Source organism: Pistacia vera, unplaced genomic scaffold, assembly GCF_008641045.1.
Source record: "Pistacia vera cultivar Batoury unplaced genomic scaffold, PisVer_v2 Contig557, whole genome shotgun sequence".
NCBI lineage: Eukaryota > Viridiplantae > Streptophyta > Magnoliopsida > Sapindales > Anacardiaceae > Pistacia > Pistacia vera.
This window is the reverse complement of record NW_022196398.1, coordinates 421,869-442,360: the sequence shown is the minus strand read 5'-3', so window position 1 is coordinate 442,360 and position 20,492 is coordinate 421,869. Positions and strand designations below refer to the sequence as shown.

The window sequence follows — 20,492 nt, the reverse complement described above, 5'->3', positions numbered from 1 at the left end:
ATCCACCTAGGAAAATCTATCTAAGCACTGTTATTTTCGTAGGTTTCTTCAAAAGCCTTCACATGTGATTGAAGGCTAGCCATTAGCCAACGTGCCTTTTATAGGCCTCAATATGTGTCGGATTTTTTGCTCTCTATCTTTAATTTTTAACTGTTTATTTATGAATTTGTGCATGATAATTCCAATTTTATTTTATTTCATTAATGGTAATTGAGTAAATAATAGCGAAATAACTTTCAATTAATGATAATATATGTGTGCATATTGGCAGAGGGATGGAGATTGTTAAGGAAACAGTTCACTTATTTTCTCATGCTGATGAAGAGAATGGAATGGCTTATGAGCCAGATTATCCCTCAGCTATTCATAGTAGCCAAGACGTTGTGATGGATGATACAATTCTTTCATCACATAAGAATAAAAATTATGATCACTTTTCTAAAACTCTTGGAGACAGCCTTTGTCAAAAGCTCGGTGAGCTATCTGAAGATTCGTGTAACGATCCTACTATTTTTAAATTACCTAAACATCTACGTAAAGTGAATGAAAAGGCTTATGAACCACAAATACTTGCAATCGGTCCTTATCACCGTGGTAAAAAACACTTAATGGCAATGGAAACGCAAAAAGTGCAAAATCTGAAAAAGCTTCTCGAAGACGACAGAGGGAAAAAATATGTGGAAGGATGTGCCTTGGCCATGAGGGAATTGGAAAAAGAGGCCCGGGCTTGCTATGTTGAATCTGAACTTGATGGAGATCTAAAAACAACAGATGCGTTTGTTGAAATGATGCTCCTGGATGCTTGCTTCATCGTTAAGCTACTTGGCGGGTACACTCCTGGACCACATAATGAAGCTCGGAGGAAGGAAACGCCGGCTCAGTTATCGCACAGGTTTGGAACATCAAAACACATAAACTTTGATGATAATATCCGCAAAGGGGGTTGGATCATGAGCGCCATACGCCGTGATTTGTTATTAGTTGAGAATCAACTTCCCTTCTTTGTTCTTCATGCGTTCTTTGTCGAAATGATGAAGGTTCAAGACAAGGGAAATGATAACAATATCTGTGACTTGATTCTTCATTTCTTTGATGATTTGGTTCCCGATCGTAAACTGAAGAATAAAATGTTCAAAATCGAGAGAATCAACCATGTCTTGGATTTAATACACTTGAACTGGTCTCCTTTTTCTTCAGAAACAGGGAAAATTGTGGGCCCGAGAGTTCTAGATGAGGAGGACAAATGGGGATTCATTCGTTGCGCCACAGAGTTGAAAGAGGCTGGAATAAAGTTCAAGAGTCCGAAGGTCGATGAGAAAAATGCAAGCAGTTTATTCGGTATAAAATTTGAAAATGGAATAATGAAGATTCCAATGTTGAAAATTGATGACAACAGTGAGTCTTTCTTCCGAAACCTCATCGCGCATGAGCAGTTCTTACATGATCCAGATTACAGTTATGTGACTGATTATTTGAAATTCATGAATTGCCTCATGAACACCCCCGGAGATGTGGAATTACTATGTCAAAGTGAAGTTGTTCAAAATGGGTTAGGCGATGACAAAGTGCTTGCCAATATGTTCAATAGGCTTTCCGATAATGTCACCTTCTTTCCAGCCTCCTTCAGGTACTATGAATTATTCCTGCAAGTCAACTATCACTGTGGCAGGAGGTGGAACAAATGGAAAGCCAACTTAAGGCACAAATATTTTAACACTCCATGGGCACTCATTTCCTTTATTGCTGCTGTCTTCCTGCTTCTACTCACTGTAGCACAAACTGTGTTTACAGTTCTTCCATACGTCTAATGAATGACAAGTCCTCTGGCCTCTTCCATGAAGCTGCTGAAAAGTTTGAAGTTCACTGAAGATGCATGAAGATTGTGGTTGCTATACCTTCACATGCTAATTCTAGCAATTTATTATTACTATTTACTACAATAAAGTTCTACTTTTGATTGTTTATATGACAATAAATTTGCACTCTAAATTACGGTTTTAGTTTTTTTCCTTTCAAAGTCAATCAGGAAATTGCAATATAGTATTTCATGAAATTTTATGCTGATTAAAACTGATGGGAGAATTTTTCTTCATAAGTTAATGCAATTATTCAACCATATATATGCTGCAGAATATTTAATCAACCACACAACCAATAGCTTTAATTAATTAGAACACTTAAGAAAGAACAATAAAGAAGAAATAGAGAAGAAAAGAGAAGACACACCGGATTTAGGGTCGGGACGCAACACATAAATATTTACTCCACTAGAATGAAAGACAAATACAAGATCAAGGATCTCTCACTCCACCTAAGAACTACCCACAACCTCTTAATTGATTACTTATAAAAGACTCATTACATCACCTATTTATAGTACTCTAATCCTAAAACTTTAGAAACCCAAAGTCCTTAAAGAATATGGATTCTAAATAAATGTGTGTACATAAAAGGAAATAAATCTAATGTAAATATCATGATAATTCAACCTAATTCTAGGTGGAAAAGAATCCTAGAAAACAAGGATTCACATCCTATTAGGTGTTAATTATCATATTAGGAAAAGAATGTTGACATATTGTAGCTCATTTTCTTATGTGTTTTCTTGTAAAAATGTTATAAGAAATGTGAATCTATTAGGAATAAAGAAAACAAGAGTACTAATAGGAATAGAATAAGATTCCTATTAGAAGTAGAATATCATGTATTATCTATGAATACATAGGTGATAATCAATTCAAGATTATCAAAGAAGGATGGGTTGCACATGGTATGTGATGTAAAAGGTTGTTTAAACACCATACGGTGAGGGTAGGAATTGGGATTATTTACACTTTATTAATTATATACTAGAAATAGGTACTAGGTTAAAGTGTGTGCTCTTGTATTATCCGTGTTGATGTTACTATAATAAATTTCTCTCTAATCTGTGAATGTATACGAGTTATATGTCGAATTACGTTAAATATCGTATATCTTTGATGTATAATTTATATTCATGCTATTAATCTAGATGGATGTTTTCCATTGCGAGATCTCCTATATATATATATGGGGATGAGATATTCAACTTAAATTTTTAATTTAAACTTTTTACACAAATTTTCAATCGTGGATTTAATACAATCCAATGGTGTAAGAATCGCAGAGGTGGCAAACTTAATAATTATCTCCAAACTCTTTCTAAAATTTATGGGATTTTTTAATTTAAAATATCTCATATTATATATATATGAATTAATGTCCTACCTAGGCAATTTATTTATATTTGTGAGCGTGGAGGATATGAGGAAAATGTATAAAAGCTAAAATAAAAAAGATCGTTACACTGAGAAGACATAGTAATTAAGTCTGACCCCTTTAAAAATAAATTCATGTTTCAAGAAAATGCAAAAGACATGTATGCATGAGAATCCAAAGAGCCATACTACAAAAAAGAATTTAAAAGAATACTACACTTAGAGAATCCCTACAGAAAAAAATCTAGAGTACAATGGGGGCATGACCATCTATTGATGCGTGATTTTAACACCAACTAATCGACACGTGCGTAACGTTGATTGGTCAAGAGACACACGTGATTATGGATAGAATGTAGAATAAATGCAATGAGAGCTTTTTAAAGTGGTTCGGATGCTAAGGCAGCAAGTCCTACGTCTACTGATTTGTATTAGTATTGTAGGTCAGGTCGCAACAGCGGACTGACTTACAAATGATTAGGGAAAAATAAATACAAAGTTTACAAGAGAGAGATAGAGAGAGAGTTAGTTCAGAGTGCAAAAAATAGCCGAATCCCCCTTAATGAAGAGGTCCCCCTCTTCTTATAGTGAGATGAATGCAAGTAATCATCATTAAATCCATGGGTTGGTGTGAATGTCAGGACTAAATCCAGCTTTATGTCACATTACCCTCCTTCCAAGCTGATTTCACGCGATTTAGAGCAGGGAGTGGACATGTGGGAGCTCCACGGCATCTTGCAGGTATGACGTGCGCTTACCGTTGTGACGGGAGCAGGTCACACTTCATCACGTGATTTCCCACGTCAGCCCTTGATTTCCCAGGCATAACAGAAGTCCCCTAGTTTTTAGGTTTGAGAATCGAACCTTGAAAACTAAGTCATGCCACGATTGGAGGTTCTGATAATTTCAACCTAAATGGAAGAAGCTCGGGACATGGCCTTTTGCAAACACGACTCGCACATACTTTGCCCAAACGACCTGACAATCATTATCCCAGCGACCTGGATTCATCAGGCGTTTCTTACCGTGCCTTAGGGTTGGAGATTCAATGAGCCTGTTTCTGCGCGGTCAGGCGCTCTGCACGTGTTAAAGCGGCTGGCAGGCGCATTAAATACGTTTTGTGCTGACCCGGCGTTGTTTTGGCAGAGCATTAATTGCACGACACACTCAAAACGACAACCCTCATCACAACATTGAATGCGACGTGGGGCGCATTTAATGCGGAGAGAGAGAGAAGGCTGTCGTTTCGATTCCGAGGGGTGGTAAACGTCAGTTCGTAGTCCATATAAAAGCCCAATTTTTTCAGATGATGCCACCAGAATCCCTTCTGCCTCGAGCGAGAAATTTTTGCAAACCGGAAGTTCTTCTTTTTCGATTGGCATCTCTCCGATATCCGAAACAAGAACCGTCCTCGGTCGCACGCCCCAGGAGGTAAGGTCTTTTTCTTTCTTTATTTTGGGGGTGCAATGGTGTTGGGTCTCCTGGTGTTTCATCAGAGACGCGACGCTGGCATCGGGTTCGAGCCGTGGATGGCGGCTCGAGTTACTGTTAGGGTTTAGGGAATTTGTTCCATGCCGCCGTGCGGGGCAATGTGCGATGGCTAAAATGACCTTCTGTCTGTCAGTGTTGCAGACTGTGGAATGGAACCTTCAACGTCCAAACTCGAGGAAGGAACCGGTTCGTCTTCGCAGGACGTTCCCGCGGACGCATCCCTTGATGTCTTCTCGGTTCTCACCCGAGAAGAGTTCAAGAGGATAAAAAGACAGTTCGACGTCCGCACAGAGGTGTTCCTTGACGCCACCCGGTCATCGCGGCATCCTTCCGATGGCATAGCTGCGATCTCCGAAAAGATTTTCAAGGGTGGAGGGATGATTCCTTTCCACCCTTTCATTAGGTCAGTCCTGGATCACTTCGAGATCGCACCAATGCAGTTGACGCCAAACACATATGTCATCGCCATTGCGATGTACATCGCGTGCCGCGAGAGTGGCTTGGGCGAGCTAACGGCAGTGGAGCTCGGCGTCGCCTATTTTCTAAAAAAGAGTAAGGACAAGGACTCCTATTACTTATCCCGGCGACCTACCATCGCCGAAGGGATACATAGCTATCCCAGTAACGCGGGGGCCTACGAGACGAAGTTCTTCTTTTTCTGCTACGATGGTTACTGCCGCTTTCAGAAACCAAGTAGGTTCTTCTTCGCTAGGTTCATTGGTTGTTCGCTTCCTTTATTATAACAACCTGCATTCTTTTGCAATTAACAAGACGACCAGCCAAGACCTGCCCACCGACCTGGACAGGCTCGTGTCTTTTGGAGTCCTTCCCGAGGAAAGTCGGGAAGCAAGGAAGCTCGGGACGACCGCGAACTTGCGAAAGTACAGTTTTTTTAGTAACAACGCGTCTTTGGAGTCCCCAGAAGGTAAGTTACAATGATTCCCTTTTGGTCATAGAATAATTTTTGTTTAGTTACTAATGTACTTGCATGCAGCGACCATGCCTCCAAAAGAGTCTGAGCAGCCCCGACGAGCACCGTTCATCTTCTCTCGATCGAGGAAAGAAAGGGCGGCCGAAGCTGCTTGCCTACAACGGCACAATTGGTGCGAACAGCCATGCCTTCCCAGTCCCGTCCTGAGCAAGAAACGATCAGGACAGAATCGGTCGCTCAGCCACCACCTGCTCGCCCGAGGCGGAAGGCTCCGGCCCAGCGGACGAAGAAGAGGAAGCAGATTCAAGTCGACGAGTCAAAGACTGAATCTGAGGAAGAACCCTTAAGGTCGCGGTAGGACTTAAGAAGGAGGTCGGGCAAGGAACCCGCGGACGAGACGATTGCTGCCGACAAGACGAAGGGCACACCAATGCTGGACTCGTTGGGGAACCTGCCCAAATACCTGCAGCCGATAGTCTACTCTCTGCTTGAGTGTGGGCTATCGGAGTCATATGATGAGTTCGCCGATACGGGCGATGACCTGATGACCACGTCGTTCCAGCATCTAAGCAAGGTAAGCGAACTGTTCTTAAAGTTTGCCCGCCATTTTCATTCTAATTCACTTCTTGCTCGCAGGCTTTGCTTGCAATGAGGATGTCCATAGAGAAGGCTCGACTGGGGGCTGTGAAGGGGGCAAATGATCTAAAAGAGGAGGTCGCGAAGCTCAAACATAGCCTGGAGACCGTCGAAACGGAAAGAACGCAAGCATTTGAGGCGGCGAACAGGTACTTGAACCAGAAGGAGGCCGTTATGCGGACCGTTGACTTCCAAACAGCGGAGCTTGAACGACGTGCAGAGGAAGTAAAAGAGATTCAGAGGACAACCGCTAGGCTCTCTAAAGAGGTCGGAGAGAAGGGCCAGGAGCTCCATACGGGCTCAGCGAGCAGAGCAAGAAAGGGAGGCCTCCGAAAAGGAAAGGCTAGCTCTGGAGGCTGAACTCCAGAAGAGTCGGGGAAAAATTGCTTCCCTGACTGAAGAAATGCGGATCCAGTCAGAGGAGATCGAGGATAAGGCCACCAACTGGGCGATCGGGTCCATTTATACCCTGCGACCAAAGAATCCAGATCTGGATATTTCTGACCTCCCAGAGGGGTGGCATGAGACCTTGTGGATCTTGGCGAAGGAAGATGATCAAGTAGCAGCGGCCGCCCCAAGGTCTGACCAGGCAGAGGGTTCGGGTCTTGTTTCGAAGGATCCCCCCACCGACCAGACATAATGCGATGACACCGACTCCATAGGAATTAATAGGGTCTTAACAACTTTTGTACATGAAATACATTTTGCTTTCAATTTCTGTTCGCTTAATCATATATTTGTGCAGTTTACAATTTAGTTAATTTTACATAGGCAATATTACATGCGAATTGTTACAAGTGAACAGAATAAATGCGAACTATTTCCAGCGAACAAAATAATACTTTACAACAAAAAGGGAACTAACAAAATCAAAAACTAATTTATAATGAGAGCTGAGTTTGGGATTACTGATAGTATGGCCAGAGGTGCTCGGCATTCCAAGCTCGGGATACTTTGGAACCGTTCAATCTTTTGAGATGGTAAGTCCCCGGTCTGATCACCTTGTCGACCAGGTACGGACCTTCCCAGTTAGGTCCCCCGCATTTGGCTCCCTGGTTCCAAGGAGAACTTCTTTTAGCACAAGGTCTCCGACCTGGAAGTCTCTTCGCTTGACCTTCGCTTAAATGTTGGATCGATGTGGACATCAGGTCCACGTCATTGGAGCCCACGAACTCCTCAAACACTTCAGCGAGTCCGCACTCCAACAGGGTGAAGACGACCGACTGCAGGTGCTTCGGCAGGTTTCCCATTGAATCCAACACCTGAGTATCCTCGCCGATGCCAGCAGTAGAGGTCGTGTCGCCCACCGGTTCCTTACCCGACCTCTGCCCAACATGTGGTTACGACCTCCCAGTCTGATCACCCTCAGACTCAGATTCTGACTCTTCGACCTGGATTTGCTTTCTCTTTTTCTTAGGTCGCTGAGTCGTGGTCTTCGTCCTCGGACGGGCAGCCGATGGCCGAGAAGCACCCTCAGGTCAAACCGGGGCGGTTGTTGGAGGTTGGGACGCCCCAGCAGGTTCAGCCGGAGCTCCCAACGTACCACCCTCGGCCGGGGGACCACGGGGAGCAATTTCAGTCTTGGTCGTCCTCATCCGAGGGAAGACGAACTGCTTCAGTCTTGACGACCCTGGCGCCTTTAGAGGCATGGTCGCTGCACATGAACACCTCTAGTAAACAGTTCATTTAAACGAAACAAATCAATCAGCATTACTTACGAGTTGGGGACTCTAAGGTCGCATCGACGTTGAAGAAACCGTACTTCCTAAGATTTGCAATCGTCACAAGCTTTTTCACGTCGAGACTCTCCTCAGGCAGAAAACCGAAGGAAACGATTCTGTCCGGGTCGAAGAGCAGCCCCAAATCGGTCATCTTATTAACTGCCAAAAACAAACAGGTCATTAGTAATAAAAACTACAGCGGAATCCATGGATTCGAGGAAGGAGGACCTACTCAGATCCAACAAAGGGCAGTGGCCATCATAACGAAAGAAGAAAAACTTCGTTTCGTAGGCCCCTGCATTGTTGGGATAACTGTGTATCCCCGTCGCTATTGTGATCCTTATTTGGTTACTATGAAATTAAGAAGCATAAATTCATTATGTTAGAATAGGTGCACTAAAGCCAATCAATTATTATAAAATTAACTCTATAATAAATGTTTATTTATCAATAAAAGGCATATTCTTCTACATCGTGTATGTAATAGTATATGTCCTTAGGATGGTAGAATTGTGACGAGGGTATCAAGTGTTTCAAATCTTGATAGTGAGAACCTTATGATCACATATGGTGGCCATTCTAGAAACGTCCGTAGCCCCAATATTATTCTGACCAAGAACACAAATAATACGGTAGGGCTATCATAGTGTTGATAGCCTTACCGTATATTAATATTTAAAAAGGAGGGCTATTTAGTAATATATATAACATATCCACTCATTTATCCTCTCAACTAAACATATTATTCACCAATTTATTTGAACCAGCTAAACACATTTTCTAAACATTCTCAGTAATCTTCAAGATGATTTTTCTTTCTGTTAATATAATATACCTCTATAAAAAAATATTATATGATCCAAATGTCCTCTAATAGTAATAATTTTTCATATTTGTTAATCTAATAGTAATAAGAAAGAAGTTAAAGGTAGTTACATTTAAATGTCAATTCAGTATTTTTTTTAACACGGTCAAATTAACAATAATAAATGATTCACAAAAAGTCACAAAAATTAAATCCCAGTATTCTAATAACTTGTTGAATAAAAAGTTTTATCCTATGAACAAACATATTTATTATCATTCAATATAATGCTAGTAAATATAGATAATAAAATAGAATTAGACATAAACAAATCAAATAAGATTATTCAAATTTTTAATATCAATATTTTATACAATAATACAAACTTTTTGACTTTCTTGACATTATTTGTGTCGAGAAAGAAAAAAAATTTGGTTCAATATTTCTACCCATATTCCCAATCCTATTCTCTAAATATTGTTTAGAACATTATTCCAGAAATATTACTATATTTTTTAATTATTTTTAGACCCTTTAAGTTAATTACTTTCATAAATACCCCCAGAAAAAAGTTTAAAAATTAATAAAAACACCCCCATCAACCCATACTTGCCGGGTTTCGGCAACCACCGTTAGTGGTGGCCAGAATCTATATAACGGCCTACACCACGACCATAATTGACTGGTAGTTTACCGATCTGGCCTTTTCTGGTCAGATCCACCACAGATCTGGCCGGAAAAGGGCAGATCTAACCGTCGTTGACCAAAAACGACGACCATATCTTTGGCCATCGTTGACGGCCAAAGATGGACTTCTTTGGCCTTTTCCGGCAGTTGACGACAACATTTGGCCGTAGATTTGGCCTTTCTGGCCAGATCCATAGTGGATCTAGCCGGAAAAGGCCATAGCGACGTGTTACGACATAGATCCGACCGGTCTGTGTCATAACAAAATTTTTCGGTCAGATTCTGACGATAGTGGCCTGAATCTGGCACTGCAGGTGATGGGGGTGTTTTTGTTATTTTATATATTAAGGTGTTTAATTAAATTAGCAAACCTATGGACTTTTTTATAAATTTTTAAATTTTACCTCGTAATACTCTTCTATCCAATTATTCAATATTATTCACAAAATTTTGTTCAAAATAATGAACTAAACGCACCCTATCTTATTGTATAAAAAGTCAAAAAGTTTGATTATTATTTTAATATATAAGAGTCCCACCTTGGGATAAGGAATCTTGAATGTCCAAATGGCTATGGACGTTTCTTTCTTGAATGTCCAAATGAATTTCAAAGTAACCAATAAAGATCTTAATTAAATTGAATATTATGCCTGAATAAGAATAATTGACTTTAGAAGGATCCTACTAATTCATAGCATAAACGGATATTAAGAATAGTTGTCGAGCATAATTAGAGGAAAACTTGTATCCTAACTTTATTAATATTACAAAGTTCTTCACGTTGTTTTATTGTTTAATTTAGTTATTTTTACAATTTAAAATTTAGTCTCAAATAACGTGTAATAGTTTTAAGTAATTACGAACAATTGTTTTGATCTTCATCACTTTATTACTTGAACACGACTAGTACATTATTAAGTTTGAGTTAGTCCCATCAGTTACTCTTTAAAAACTTTAGACTACCTTGGATAATTAGTTTGAAAGACTGTGGATTAAGCTGAAGTTGATCGTACATTCTGAGCCACTCTGATCATAAACTCCCAACTAGACACTCTCCAATTTAAGATTAGCACAAAATTCTAGTCTAGGTCGAAAAAAAATTAATAATTAATTAATTAATTAATTAAATTAAGGAAAGAAGGAAGCATAAAAATTTCATAAATTAGTGAAATGCAATGTCCTGCCTGATTTTGGAAGAATTAAAACCCCTACACAAAAAAATCCGATGTAATTTGAAGTCAAATTAATCATCAAAGTAGACATTAACTCAACTATTAGGAGAGTTCTTTCAACATTTAGGATACATTTGGGGACCAATCCTTTTGTTTATTTTAATTTTTAGAGAATGTGATTGGAATCAAGATTTGGGACCAATCTGCAAGCTTAAACGAGTTGAACCAAGTTTTGGGCTAATTGAACTTCATTAGTTGCTACAGTGCCGAGCTCAAGTTCGAAGTTGAGCTTGACGAGTTTAAAAATTCAAACTCGAACTCTACATTGAAAATTTGAGTTTGATGTCGAGCCTAATTGAGCTGGAGAGAAAAACTCTCAAATTCTCTACTTTTTTACTTTCCTACTTTGTCACGAGCAGCTCGGCTCACACCCTGCTAGCCACCAACAGTTATTAAACAAATTTCTTTTTAAAATTTTTGTAAAAAATTTTTTAACCCCTATAATTTATGTTTATTTCAAAATTTATAGGAGATTTTATGTAATTATATAATGGACTAAAAAGAAAAAAAATCAAAAGGGTTTAGGACCGATCCCAAGCCTAGGCCTTGGGGGAGGGCTCAATGGAAGGATCGAGCCCTCCTCCTTAAGCTTGGTCTGGTTTTGGGACCAGATCTGTTAGGATCAGATTTTTTGGTCAGGTTTTTTGACCCAATCCCAAATATCCAACTCTATTGATAATTTATGTTTATTTCAAAATTTATAAGGGATTTTATGTAATTATATAAGGGATTAAAAAAAAAATTAAAAGGGTTTAAGCCTGGGCCCTAGGCCTGGGCCTCTAGGCCCTCCTCCTTAGGCTTTGTCTGATTTTGAGACCAAATCTATTAGGATTGATAGAGTTTTTGGACCTGGTTTCAAAATGCAAACTTGATATACGTGGAAGAAAGTTGGTATATGTCATTTTCAAAACTTATTTGTGTTTTCTTCAATTAATTGGAGTGTAATTTCTTTTCGTGTTCTGTGCAAGTGAAAATGAAATGAAAACTCACGAGGTCTGCAGTAGATATGTACCGATTTGAGCAAATGTGGCTATAATTGAAAGTTGCGTCAAATCAATAACAAATATCATAAGCTGATGTCATGATACATATGTCATGAATCATTCATTAATCATTAAATGATGTGTGTCGTCGTCTTTTGGCCCTTCAGTAATTATAATGTGAGGTATCTTCACATAATTTCTCCAGCATTTTCTTCCAGTAAAATGAGGGAAATGAAAGAAAAAAAAAAAAAAACCCTCCCGGCCCTCCCCCCAACAAAAATGACCGTTCGGCAGCACCTAACGATTATTAAATAATTTTTTATTTTTAAATTTATAAAATTTTATTTTAATTTTTATAATTTATATTTATTTTAAAATTTAAAATAAATTTTATATAATTATATGAAAGATTAAAAATATCAAAAGGATTTGAATCCACACCTGAGACCAGGCCTTGAAAGAGGGTCCAATAGAGGGATCGGACTCTCTTTCTTAGGCTTGATCTGATTTTAGAATCAAGTGGGTTAGAACCGAACAGGTTTTTAGATAAGATTATTGATTCCGATCTTAAATGTCCAATTTGATTGATAATTGATTATGTTGACTTGATACATGTGGACAAAAACTTAGTATACGTCATTTTCAAAACTTATTAATTGATGGAGTGTAATTTCTTTTCGTGTTCTGTGCAAGTGAAAATGAAATGAAAATTCGCGAGGCATGGAGTCGATATGAACCGATTTGAGCAAATGTGGCTATAATTGAAATTTGCGTCAAATCAATAACAAATATCATAAGCTGATGTCACGATACATAGGTCATCGTCTTTGGGCCCTACAGTAATTATAGCCCTCCAGTATTTATAAAATGAGGGATCTTCAATAATTTCTCCAGCATCTCTTCCAGTTAAGAAAGTGAAGAAATCGATTTCCAAGGAAGCTCCTAGATCTTGATAGCTAGAAGAAGTTATACTCAAGTAAGTGACTGATACTTTCCACACGATATGTTAAATATTTAATTGTAGTTATGTCATAAACTTAGGGCATGTTTGATTTGTGGATTAGAAATTGATAGAATAAAAGTATTATGAATAAGTAAAATGAGATTACTTTCTTTGTTTATATTAAAGAATATGGATGGAATAGAAAATAATTTGCTGCTTTTATACAAAAATGTCTTTCATTTAATTTTTGTAATAAATATAAATTTTATATTTAATTTCAAAATTCAAAAAACTTAAAAATTTTCAAACCAATCAACGTTGATCAAAGTCACAAACCCGCCACTTTCCATCACACTGGCGGCGTCACTGTCAATGTGTGAATGATTAAAGACAACTGATCTATCGATCAAGGCAAATCCTGACTATCAAAGACGGGCAACGTGAGGTCACATGCAATTGTGGTGATGGAGGACTATCGAACCATTATGTCAGTCTTCGATGGTGCAGATCTGCCTAGATCTGCAGATCTCCGTCTCTGATCTGAAGAATTTGTATCCTTCTTGAGTGCGTTTCTTTTCAGGTATTTTATTTTGTTTGTAGTTTTTAGTTTACATTTGGCCACTTATGCCACAATTTATTACCTAGCGTCACCCTATGATCATTGAATAGTTTTGTGATGGTAATCTGTATGAGAAATGAGCTAAATTTAATTAAAGAAAAGTTCAAAATATAGTAAGAAAAGCGAACTCTTTACAGCACCACAAGAATATCAATATTTAAAAAATATAGTACAATAAGCTCATTAACAATGTTATAGGAAATAATATACTCAAAATTTTATAATGTAAGATGTGAAAACTAAAATTCATATAAGAGATAACACTTATTACGATTCCTTTAGAATTCTTCATTTCTTTATAGTTGCAATTAAGATATCAATTAATTAAGAGAAAAGTGAATAATAGCAGTGGGTAAGTTAATTACATTTAACTGTATTTTTCTGTCAAATTCAAATTTGTAAAGTTAAAAATTCCAAAATAAATATTAATTTATATATAAAAATATATAAATATAATCAAGATTTTTGAGATAAGTAATCCTTGAAATTAAAAAAACTAAAAAACTAATAGAATTAAGTGTATGAGGAGGCACAATTATAAAGAGTTTAAAATATAAGGGATAAAAAGAGGCCTACAATTTTAAGGATATCGTATCTCTGCCGTACACTTAATTAATGTTATATTTAATAAGAATAAATTATTTTGTGAGATACTTTTCATTTTAGGACATTTTCGCCCTTCAAATTTTTGAAGATCACTTTAATCCCTTACGTTGACTATAATACAAATACCAGACTTATGAGTTAAGCAAATGGCACTCCTCTATACAAAGGGCACCAATTTACTAATTTATTTATTTAACTTATATTTTATTTATGTTTTGAATTTATTTTCATTTAGTTCAACCACCTTAATTTGAATAACTTTGCTATTTATGATAATTCTAATTCTAATATAATCCTATGATTGGTTGGCTTCCCAACGGCAATAGGATAAGAGAGGGCGATGGCTAATCGTATTGACAATATTGTTGAACGGCTAAAAGATCTAACTTCAACACCTACTGGTCGCAATATATTTAAAGTACCTGACCATCTACGCTCCGTGAATCCGAGTGCTTATGATCCATTCATAATTGCAATTGGCCCTTATCACCGAGATAAGGAAGACTTTTCGATGATGGAAGACCACAAAATGCGGTTTATGAAACACTTTCTCGAACGAAACAGTGAACGGGAAGAAGAAGTGAAAAAGTATGTCGACGCCTTGAGGACTCTGGAAAAAGAAGCTCGTAATCATTATGCAGATGTTGCTGAATGTATAACATCTGATGAATTTCTGTCAATGATGTTGCTTGATGGTTGCTTTATCGTTGAGCTACTTCGCAGGTTTATGGAAAAGCTGAGGCCACGGACAGGCAGTAATGATAACCGAAAAAGAGGCACTTTATTTTCCGGTTTGATCATCAAGAGATTGGGCCGTGATTTGTTATTAGTTGAAAATCAACTCCCCTTCTGTGTTCTTCAAAAGTTGTTTAGCATGACTGCTAGAGAAGGGAACAGTAGTCTCGAGGATATGATTTTGTGTTTCTTCTCTTATTCTGTGTTTCCCGATCCACGGCTCTCGAAAAGTTATACTGAAATCGCCAGGACAGATTCATCAGAAAACAAGCATCTATTAAGCTTTATACGTGATAAATGGCTTCTACGCTGTCCTCGGAAAGTTAGTGGAGGGAATGATAGAGCAAAAGAAATTTGTTGGGGGTCCATAAGTTGCGGCAATTATTCGGGGTCCATAAATTGTAGCACTTGGCGGATCAAACCTCCACCATCTCAAAACAATGGGAAGTTCAACAGCAACCGCAATACAAAAAATATGAAGTTCATGCGTTGCGCCACAGAGCTTAAGGAGGCAGGAATCAAGTTTAGAAAAGGTAAGGAAGATAGCTTGTTTGCTATTAAGTTTAAAAATGGAGTAATGGAAATCCCACGATTAGAAATTAGAGGAGAAACCGAGTCTATCTTCCGAAATCTCATTGTCTATGAGAATTACTCTACAAATGAAAATGAGATTAATACTAATAGTAGACATGTCATCAGTGATTATATGAAATTCATGGACTGTCTCATCGACTCTCAAAATGATGTGGAATTACTTTGTCGGTGCAATATTCTCCATAATTGTTTGGGTGATGATAAAACAGTTGCCAACATGTTCAATAGTATTGGTGATTTTGTCACGCTTTCCCCTGACAATTATTTCTTCGATATATTCATCAAGGTGAACGAGCATTGTGGCCAAAAGCGTCACAAATGGATAGCACACTTAAAGCACAGGTATTTTTACAGTCCATGGGCTTTCATTTCCTTCTTTGCTGCTGTTTTGTTGCTTCTGTTTACCTTGACTCAAACTGTGTATTCTGTTCTCACTTATCACTATAAAGAGTAATGCTATATGTACTAACTAAATTGTAATAATTCAAGTAATAACAATTGAAATTTTAAATTTTTTTTTCCAGTTTTTGGGGGGAATTGACGTGCCAATAAAATAAGTCTGTCACGTTAGTTAGTACTTAGGTTGTATGGTTTTTGGTTAGTGCATATAGCATTATTCTACTATAAATAAATGGCGAGTTCTCCAAATATTGAGGTCCTCTAAGCAACGGTAATGTTAGTGTCTGCTTTAAGAATCAATCGTGTTGTCGGTTCTAGAACATTTAATCTTGTAAGTATTTTATTTATTAAAGAAAGAGTTTTGATTTCACATATTGTTTACTGCTTCATTTATATTATTTATAATGCATGTAAAATGTTTGGATGATACGGATCTTTAGAAGATCAAATCATCAAAGTACTCATTACATAAGTAATGTTAACTGGGCAACATCATTGTATAGTAAGCATGCTGAGCGCATCCATTGACTATCATGTGATGATATTAGTATGGGTGATTACGAAAGTCATATCATTAGAGCAGTAGGAAAGATAACTTGTTTGCTATAAAGTTTGAAAATGAAGCAACGAAAATCTCAGAAACCGAGTCTATCTTTCGAAATCTCATTGTCTATGAGCATTACTCTACATATGAAAATAATACTAATTATAGACAAGACTTAGGGGTGAGCACGGATAACGAATAGAATTGGAACCTGCGGGTAGAACCGGAATCAGAACCTACCCAGAACGGACACTGTGCAGGCAGGGGTGGATTCAACCCCTTTGAGGCCTACCCTCATATTTGAAAAAAAAAAAAAATTATTAATATACAGGCCATAAAAAATTGTTAATTAACATATGTACCCAGATGCACCTTCAAATTTTTAAAAAATAAGAATTATTATACATACTGTATATCTAGGTCTACAAAAAAACTTGTCATATATATATATATATATATTCCAAGTCCACATCATATTAAAAGTTTAAAACTCTCTCCAGTGTTTTTCTACACAGCTTTACAAGTTTTTTTATGATTTTATCCACAAATTCTTTACTCTCTCTTTCTCTTTTTCATGTTATTCTCTCTTAAAATTTTTGAAGACTGAAATTGTTAAATTTTCACTACTCAAGGTGTCATAATTAGCTCCGTTTTCTGTTTTATAGATTTTAGATATGTGTATTGTTCATTTCAATTTAGTTTATTTAAAGATTGAATCATTTTTTTTCTTTTTGAGGTTTTTTATTCTAATTTGAGAGAAAAAGATATTAATCTTGTAAGTTTATTTTGTATTTTTTGTCTAAGAATGAACCTGCTTTCTCAAATTAAAACCTTAACTATATTTTAAAGGACGTTATTCTTCATCCTTTACACACCACTTTCCTATATTTTAAACGTCACCATTCAGTTGTTCAAAATTATTAAAGAAATTTGAGTTACTATCTATGTTTATACTAAAAAAATTTCTTCTCTTTTATTAATTCATATTAAAAGTCAACGTAACGTTGACTTTTTTTAAGTTTTAGTTGACTTTAGCTTAATTAGGCTAGGTTTGACCTACGCTATGAAAATTTATATTATTATATTTGAAAGCCAAAAATAAAAATATTAAAAGAAGGTTTTGTTCAAGGTTTACTCAACACTTTTACTCAAAATTTTGCTTCTCATAAATTTATTTAAGTAAGAAAATATTGTGTTAATATATATTATTTTTTCCCAAGTTCTTAATATTATATTTTTTTTTATTAAAGTTTGGTGATTTTTTAAAGTTTTCACTAATTATTTGGAAAATAATGGTCAAGCCGCGGAGGGCCCCCCTCGATGAAATCCCTAGATCCGCCACTGTGTGCGGGTAGGTTCTGATTCTATTTTATTGGAACTGACACTGTGTGGTTCCGGTTCTTATGAGTGGAGGAACTAGAACCTAAAAAAAGAACCTAAAACAGGTACCCGATTTGAAACCTACTTAGAACCTGTAGCGAGTATCCAGTTTAAAACCTGTTTGGAACCTATTTTGGAACCTGGGTTGCAATGAAATATTTGTGAATAATGGGGGGTTTCATTATTTTACATATAAAAAATTTAAAATAGAAAAAATTAAATTTTTAGAATAACCTAATTAAATAAATATACAATTATACTTATTACATATAAACTATACCATATTAAAAACTTTAATATATTATAATATATTAATATTAAAATTTTGATTAATTAAGTGTATAATTGGAATTAGGATCCAATTAAAAGAATTATTTTTGAATAAAATAGTATATTTTATTGAATAATAATATATTTAGTTATTTACTTCAATTATAAAGTTCTAAGTATATCTATAATAAATTAGCAATTAATTAATTATATATGATAAATTGATAAACATTACTAAATTTAATTTCTAGTTAAATATCATACTTAATCAATTATAACATTACATTATAGTTAAATGATTACTTAATTAATAACATTACTTAATTGATTTATAGTATAATTAATTATAGCATTACATTAATTGATTACTACTTAATTAATTGACTTATAACATTTAGTATATTATTTAATTAAATAATTAGAAATTTAATTAATTATAGTATTACATTATAGATTTATAGTATAATTACTTAATTAATTATAACATTTCATTATAAACATTAGTATAATACTTAATTAAATGATTAAAAATTTAATTAATTATAATATTACATTAAAGATTTATAGTATGATTACTTAATACAAGAACCAGACGGTACAATAAAATTAAAATTTAGAAAAACATCCTTAGAACAAAATCAACTCATAGTTACTAACAAAAATCATCACAACCCTAGGATTGAAGAAAGTACAAACCTCGCCTTCGTGCAACAACTTCAACCAGTAAATTAGTAGAGTAAATTATTCCCCTCCTATACCAAAACCTGGATACGAAACACATCAAGTTCACCTAGTTCACCAACACAATCAGAAGTATTAGGAAATATAGTCAAATCAACACAATAACAAAACCTTTTGAAATTAATAAGTATTAAAACAAGAATTCTTACAAGATTATATAAAGAAAAACGACAAGTATTCTTTACAAAATTTAGTCAAAAGAACAAAATACCCTTAGATTGAATGGTACAATACACAAGAAAAATTAAAACAAAATATTTATTTCTTTAATTGGTTAGAAAATAGAAAATGTTATCAAGATTAAGTAAAAAGAAAACTATTTTTGTTACCACTAATGCGACAAAAAATTGGCAAACAACAACAAATAAAACATTAAATCTGTCCACACCTTTAGAGAAATTAATAGAACATCAACAAGCAGAAATAATAGCGTCACCATTTAAGAAAATTAATAGAATTGATGATGATCAAAAGCAACCAACTTTAAGAGACATTAAAAATATTCAACATCAAAACAATTACTCTAATCAAATTCTCACACAATTAGTCAAGAAATGAAGAATAGAAGATATAATACCCACATAATTACAAAAATTTCAAAAGCCCCGGGAAGGAGAATAGAACATCAAAAAATTCACCAACTTTAGGAAATTCAACATCAACTTTAACATCAACTTCAACACCCCTCTATTCACAAAAATATGTTAAACCATTTTTGAACCCTTTGACATTCCAAAGAGGAAATTATTAAATTCAATATCACAATACTATTTTAGAAATATTAGTAAAAAACTTAGCGAATTATCATCCTCTAAATCAAACATTAAGTCCTTTCAAAATCAACCCAATCAAAGACAAAGGTATAGGAAAAGAAACTTTCTTATTATGATAATAAAATAAAAGAATAAAAAATGTTGGAAATGTAAACAAGTAGGACACGATGCTTTTAAATGTCTCACTAAAAAACAAAGTAAAAATTAACATTAGATCCACACATAATCTAACACCAAAAGTACCCTTTGTAATACACCACCTCAAAACATTTACCCCTCAATTAATAAGCCTAAGTCAAAACATTCTGACAATAACTTTGACAAAAGCTTCAATAATTCCTTAGAAGGAAACCCTTAGATATAAGAGCCGGTCTTTACAAAATTACCATAATAGTGAAAAATGAAATCAATAAATATGATATCAACATCTAGACTAAGTCAATAACGTTATCACCAAATCAAAAGAATTTTTATTAGATATTATGACAAAATTCAGGATGAAGACATTAAAGAGAATATTTATTAAAACTCAAAGAATAATTTATCGGAAGAAAACAAAAAGATGTAGATCTTATAACTAAAGAAATATTAAAAAGATTCGACAAACACCACAGTTACTTAAGTGATTTACAAGAAGAAATCAATATTATGAAAAATCAGTTAAAGAATTACAAAATGATATATTGAAATCAAAATAGATTTTTTTATGTTAAAGCTCAAAAGAAACTACAGAAAACCATCACTCAAAAGTAGAATTAAAGAAACCGAAGAAGCATTTATTAATGAAATTTCTATAATTCAATTTCAAAAATGACAAGTTACATTAGGATAATATTAATCAAGAATTAGATTATTACACAAGCCCTAGTAGACACTGGAGCAGATCAAAACTGTATAAGAGAAGGATTATTCCAACAAAATATTATGAAAAGACAAAAGAAAGATTATATGGAGAATGGTCAACAATTAAACATTAATTATAAATTATCTAATGCTCATGTATGTATACAAATTTTTGCATTAAAAATACTTTTATTTTAGCAAGATTTAGATCAGACGTTATATTAGGTACACCTTTTATCACTCAAATTACCCTTTAGTGTAACCAACAAGGAATTACAACCAATATTTAGGACAAAGTTATACATTTGAATTTGTCATCC

At 35.3% G+C, this 20,492-nt stretch overlaps 2 protein-coding genes across 4 annotated transcripts; both read left to right on the top strand.

The window, feature by feature from the left end:
* The first annotated feature begins 275 nt into the window (after positions 1 to 275).
* Positions 276 to 1,856, top strand: LOC116108199 (UPF0481 protein At3g47200-like). The gene has a single exon (XM_031394468.1). The coding sequence runs from the start codon at positions 276 to 278 to the stop codon at positions 1,806 to 1,808; it is 1,533 nt and encodes a 510-aa protein (XP_031250328.1). The 3' UTR covers positions 1,809 to 1,856.
* Positions 1,857 to 12,608: 10,752 nt separating this feature from the next.
* On the top strand, positions 12,609 to 15,911 carry LOC116108212 (UPF0481 protein At3g47200-like). Of its 3 annotated transcripts, XM_031394477.1 has the most exons (3): positions 12,634 to 12,701; positions 13,080 to 13,248; positions 14,220 to 15,911. In XM_031394477.1, the coding sequence occupies exon 3, from the start codon at positions 14,234 to 14,236 to the stop codon at positions 15,674 to 15,676; it is 1,443 nt and encodes a 480-aa protein (XP_031250337.1). In that variant the 5' UTR covers positions 12,634 to 12,701; positions 13,080 to 13,248; positions 14,220 to 14,233; the 3' UTR covers positions 15,677 to 15,911. The 3 variants fall into 3 exon arrangements, with proteins under 3 accessions (XP_031250336.1, XP_031250338.1, XP_031250337.1); XM_031394476.1 differs by having other exon boundaries at positions 12,609 to 13,248; XM_031394478.1 differs by lacking the exon at positions 13,080 to 13,248 and having other exon boundaries at positions 12,625 to 12,701.
* The last annotated feature ends 4,581 nt before the right edge of the window (positions 15,912 to 20,492 follow it).